The sequence below is a fragment of the Chenopodium album genome, chromosome 11, assembly GCF_948465745.1.
Source record: "Chenopodium album chromosome 11, dcCheAlbu1.1, whole genome shotgun sequence".
NCBI lineage: Eukaryota > Viridiplantae > Streptophyta > Magnoliopsida > Caryophyllales > Amaranthaceae > Chenopodium > Chenopodium album.
The window spans coordinates 19,228,235-19,234,471 of record NC_137844.1 but is presented as its reverse complement, the minus strand read 5'-3'; the positions used below and the strand labels follow the sequence as shown (position 1 = coordinate 19,234,471).

The 6,237-nt window shown below is 34.8% G+C and overlaps 1 protein-coding gene across 1 annotated transcript; it reads right to left on the bottom strand.

Annotated features, from left to right (window-relative positions):
- Positions 1-4,860: 4,860 nt before the first annotated feature.
- On the bottom strand, positions 4,861-5,850 carry LOC145566415 (uncharacterized). The gene is made up of 2 exons (XM_081625843.1): positions 5,575-5,850; positions 4,861-5,358 (listed from the first exon to the last, which is right to left on the bottom strand). The coding sequence occupies exons 1-2, from the start codon at positions 5,848-5,850 to the stop codon at positions 4,861-4,863; spliced, it is 774 nt and encodes a 257-aa protein (XP_081481969.1).
- Positions 5,851-6,237: the final 387 nt, after the last annotated feature.

Genomic DNA, 6,237 nt, shown 5'->3' with positions numbered 1-6,237 from the left:
ATGCTCATCCTTTTTCATTTAGAGATAGACTTGGGGGCTTGACCCCTACATTATTAGCTTACCTAGCCTAAGAGTCACCATCATTTGACTCTTCTCAAAATACTTTATCCAAACACTTAGCCTTTGCAGCGTAACTGTAGTATCACTTTCACACACATCACAGATACATGACCAAATAGTCTTTCCCTTAGGAACCATTTGTCATGAAATCTTAACACAACGCTGGAGCATACTTTGTCATAACAAAATCACTCATCACTCATCATTGCATCACAAAGTATGAAGTACTTAGCCTCTGCGCCTAAGCTACCTAAATACTTTCATTATCAAGTCAACTAGGATAGTCTAAGATGTTACAATCCTTGTACTGTGAGAGACAACATTAACGGATTAAGCTCATTCAACATGCACCTTCAAAAAATTCACTTCGATTCTTTTTCGCGTCTTTCTTTTTCGGGAGAAAGTCGGTACCCTCTACAAAAAATGACGGAAAATTTTTGCTTTTCACAATACAATGCACACACGTGTCATTTCACTTCGAGTCGAGTCAACCTCGAGTCAATCACAGCGAGTCAAGTTTATACCTTGAGTTGTGTCAAGTCAATGAGTCGAGCGACATTAAACCTTAGGTCAACCCTAAAATAATTAAAGAAATTAGCAAAGTACTATAGTCAAAGATAAATACAGGTGCATCCCAACGGCAGCAAGAGCAGAATAGGGAAGACCCTACTCCAGCGCTAGACGACAACATCAAGCGTCTGGTAACAGATTTCAGTGTTTGGCGGTAGATCATAGCGTCTGGCGATAGAGCCAAATCGCGGCGCCAGAGGCATTGCAGCGGCGATAGAATGCTCAACCACTCAGATCAATTATTTCAACCTCTTTCAGCAATTTCGGGTTCCTTGGTACGCCAGTTAGCCCCTATAAGAAATTTGTCATGATTAAGGAGTCGGCTTGATTACAATCGCAATAAGTGATCGACCTGACGAAAGATCGTCTCACTTAGCTTAAAGCGCCTAAACATTGGCTCATTGCAAGACACCGACATACTGGTTCATAAACAACAGAGGCACCGACATAATGGTTCACAAGCAGCAAAAGCGTCGACGTACTGGCATAGCGGAAGGAAAGTTCAAGCGAGCTTTAAAGATCGACAAGCGTTGGTCTTCGGTAATTTTCTTCGAAATATTATCGCAACAAACATTCAAGTATCATCAAAGCTCTTTTGTTCAGAGACGCGTGGTCATTTCTTTAAATCTCTTTTGTTCAGAGACGCGTGGACATTTCTTTAAAGCTCTTTTGTTCAGAGACGCGTGGACATTTCTTTCAAGCTCTTTTGTTCAGAGACGCGTGGACATTTCTTTCAAGCTCTTTTGTTCAGAGACGCGTGGACATTTCTATCAAAGCTCTTTTGTTTAGAGACGCGTGGACATTTCTTTCAAGCTCTTTTGTTCAAATGCGCGTGAACATATCAAAAAAAGAAGCTCTATTGTTTAGAGACGAGTGAACTTCAAAATAGCAAGATGGTGTTCCATAGATTGTGGAAAGTTGTCAAAACAGCAATACAGCAACAAATCGGTTACCTATAGAGACGTGTGCTCGACGGTGCAAGATACGCGTTTCTTAACTCTTTTATCTGTTTAACTAACGCTAGTTTGCAGGTATCAGCGTTACAAGAATGATTTAGGATCGCAGAACATTCTGAATCATTCTCTGTCCCCATCGATACTTTGACTTTCGTTTTCGAAACTTGCGTTTCTCCAAACACAGTCAAAGTGGGGGCTTCTGTAGACACCCATTTGTGTCTCCCCAAAATCAAACCCAGTGATGAATACCTTTTGTGTCGAATGATTATCGAACGAGGTGAAAGTGTGAAGGGTCAGATGTTGCGGTTAGTTTTTATTAAAAATTCTTTCTTTCTGTTTTCGAAAAACAACTCTATTTTATGAAAATAGCCAATCCAGTTTAGTTTGGTCCACGAAACGGGTCCAATAATAGTGTAGTTGGATGGGGCGTGCAAAGAGCTTTCCAACGATATATTATAAGCCCAATTCCGATGAATAATGAGGAAGTTATGGTCAAAATAATAAACTGGGCCCGGTTTGATCTTTACATGCGGCCCGATGATCTAGGGGAGGGCCCAATGTTAATTATTATTCCTAAAGTTATTAGAATTACTTATAGTCTTCTAGAATTCTCTAGAAGGTTCTTTTAAGTCCTAATAAAATTAGAATTAATAATTATATTTTGATAAGTTTTACTTGGAATAAAATATTATTTTATGAAGAATACGATTTCAGTTTTCATACGGACTTTACAAGTCAATTTTGATTGATAAATGGACTCCGTATTTGAAATCGTGTAGGAATCCAGGCTGTTGCCAAACGACAAGCCTGTCGCTACGATCATAAATTCAATAATCATCAACAATCAATCATCAATTACCATCAATTCATCTTCAATCATAAATTCAATAATCATCAACAATCAATCATCAATTACCATCAATTCTCATCATCAATCAATCTTTTCTCTCCCTCTTTCTAAACCAACCCTTTTCACAAACAAAATTCCGCATGCACGAGATCTAGACACACCTAGCCGAGTTCGAAGTTGCCTTCTCCCTAGACGTGAAAGGTTATAATTTCTGAGGGTTTGGTCCCTAATCTCTATTTTAATTATTTAATTTGATTGTTTGATTTCATATTTTCCTTGAAGTTACTAACGCGTGTATTTTGTTATTAGAAAGAGATACGAGGCATCAAAGTATGTAGTCTTATTGCTCTATTCTTGTAGAAAGCATGTTTAAATTTGTTTGATTTCTAGTATCATGTTAGGATGTTATTATTGCTTTCTAGTATCATGTTTAGGGTGCCTTTTACTCTTTTCTAATATCATATTAGTATCAGGCAAAAGCTTTGATCTTTATTGCTTAGTGACATGCCAGGGTTTGTTATTAATCTTGTTAGTATCATGCCTAGGATCTTGGTATTAATATTATGCTTTAACATAATTATGATGATCATTATTTATCATGTTGCTTGATGCTTATTTATTGTTATTGCTTGATCACGTCTTTTATGCTGTTCAAAGGGAATTTGTACTTGTAATCACGCTTAATAAGATAATTAATAATCTTATTTAGGGATAATATGATTATAATTCAAGTGATCGCCAATAATAGTTTTGCTTGTGCAATATATTCAACCAACATAGATAAACAGGTTTAGGGTTAACCTATTGTTTGCATGCTAGTCAAAAAGTGCACATGAATACGATTAGAATAAAGTAGAGGCCTATTATTAGGGCGAGTTCTTTGTCTTTTAGATTGGATTTGTACCTTCATCTCCGAACCCTATTTGGTTCAAAACCTTTTGGAGTTGACGATCTCCTGGATCGTTAAGGGGTGTAATCTTCACCTTGTGAACGGTTTACAAGTTCCTAAAACTTATTGGCGACTCTTTTGCTCTAGCTTCCTTCCTTTTGGACGCCACCATGCTTAAGTGTATGATCACAGTGGGGTTCAAGTTTGGGATAATGCTTGAAATATTCCCTACAACTTTCCTCTCACATTCATTACTTTTCAATAAACTATTAACCCCATTATCTTTCTTTTACAATTATTTAATACTCTAACTACCTCACTTACCTCTTATTTTATTTAAGTCAATTAAATTGCCTAAAACTATGTGTCTGTCAAACTATAACACTTATTAAAACACGGAGGGAGTAATATAAATAAGTTATGTTATAGATTATTGTGTTTATACAAGTCAAAATCTGAATTGAATTTTCGAGTCGATTTTGGGTGATTGCACAATAAATCCAGAATTTCGATACTAAACCTGAAATCGAAAAATCCGAACTAAAATATTAGATTCCGTTGGGGATTGTTGGGGTTTTATTTTTTGGATTTTTGATTTTGAAACTCATATGATCGACTTTATTTATTTTCTTTTAAATGAAGCACACCTTCTTGGCACGCTTTTTGTCAAAATATGAGAAAGTTAAGAATAAAAGGAGGTGGGAATTTGAATTTTAAACCAAGATGATGCATCAATGGATTAGTGTTTTTCTCATTTTCTCATTCTAGCAATATATATATATATATATATATATATATATATATATATATATACCACTATGGGTGGTTTTCTTTAATTTTTTTGTTTTTGTTTAACTAAAAAAAATAAAAGACCCTACAAATAGGAAACATAGCTGAATAAGGTCGGTTTTAAAATTACTCGTATTGTAAAAAAGAAAAAGAAACAACCAAACAAATCGAAAGTATGGATAATTGACCTAAAATATGAGTAATCGAATTGACTTAATATCACAAATACGTTGACAATTGCAAGTTGTAAGACAATTGTATAGTGTTTTCCTTTTCAAATGCAGCAATATCTTAGGCCATGTATGGTTGGGTGTAAAAGGTTTTCAATGGAAAATGATTTTCCTCGAAAAACCTTTTTCATAAGAAAATGTAATTTCCTACATATTTTCCCTTGTTTGGTTACATGTAAATTGATTTTCCTTTTTAAGCATTTTCCGTCGTTTTGTTCAATAGAAAATCAACATTTTTTTAAATTTTTTTTTATTCTTTGTCTTTCCTATATTATTTTTTAAAGGATAACTTTGAATTTATTTTTGTAAATATTAAATGCAATTTAGAAATAAAAGGGTAAAAATTAGCATAATAAAATTATATAAGTAAGATAAAATGTTGTAGACTAGTACAAAGTAGCAACAACAACTCAAATACCAAGACATTACAGAATACTTTACTTTCTACGTACTCATAATAGTAGACATTTATAGTAAGTAGTTGTAGACAAACAATAAAACATACTCATTCTAATTTTAACGATTAAGGGAATTTATGAAGTTTCGGATCCAAACTCTTCGGAGAGGTTTGCTCTTTGTCAAAAAAGCTTTGGCAAGTATCTCCCGCTCAACTAAGTGGTCAAATGCGGCATCACGAACTGCTTCTTCAAAATCATCCATCTTCATTATCTCTTCATAAAGTTTCTCCACATCAAGTTGGTTGTTTGAGAATTTTTTCAGAGCACTAACCACTTCTCCTAGTTGATTAGATATTTGTTGCAAATCACAAGTGTCATCTTCACCTCGAGTCCTCTTATGATGTTGTCTTGGCTTTGAAGAAGTGGCACTATCTGATTTCAATGTCCCATCTTCTTTCATACTTGTAGCCTGCCTTTGTCCACTTTCATTGCTAAGTTCAATATCAGCAAAACTCTTAGAAAAGTCTCCACAAGCCATGTCTTTACCAGCCACGATTGCTATTTCTTCATACATATCAATTTTTTGGTTGAGATATTTCTCATGAGAAGGATTTTCCTGCATACAAAAGGAGAAAAATATCAGAGAAATACTTGAAACATACTTGAGTTAAAACATAACTGTTGTATGTAACATTCATTGCCCTCATACAAAAGCTTAGCAAAACCAAGAAAATCATTTACCATATATTTCCATGCAGATGATCAGAAGTACATCAATCTTTTAATTTCATTTAGAAATCAAAGCACCTAAAAAATTAAGTTAGAATGATACATGAACATAGTTATTGTAAGCATTAGGAGATGCTGTTACCATCTTCACAGTGTCATTCCACCCAAATCCAGAGTTACCACGAACTTTCGATATGATTGCCCAATTAGCTTTCACCGTCCTCATGTGGTTCTCAACATGGTCTGCTGTGCAGGAAGTTTTAAATTTTTCTGATATATTTTTTGCAGCAGCAACAAATGAGCTTGTTCTGAAAGTGTTTTTTGGCCTATTTCCCTTTCTCACTTCTTCTGCAAGAAATACCAGCAACTCCTTGGACATTTGTTTTGACCAACGAAAATTCCCTTTTTTTCTTCATTCTTCACCTGCAATGGTAGATACACATGCTTCTCATATGCAAACCACATGAATTATCAAGAAAATCTTATCATTTTAGATACATTCACCAAAATAAAAGTTCATGTAATTAAGGAGAATATAAACATCTTTGCAATTTCTACTTTAAATCATTAGTGTAACCCATTACAACATAAGGAAATAAATTGAAAGACTCAGGTTGTTTGAGGCCTCTTGTATGCAGTCCACATGGCTAATGCTATGGCATTTCTTTTATTAACACACTCATTTGTTTCTTCTCGCATTTCCCTTCGAGTAAGCAATGTTCTTGTATCTTGTGAATCCATCTCCAAGTCTACCCCTCTAGTTATC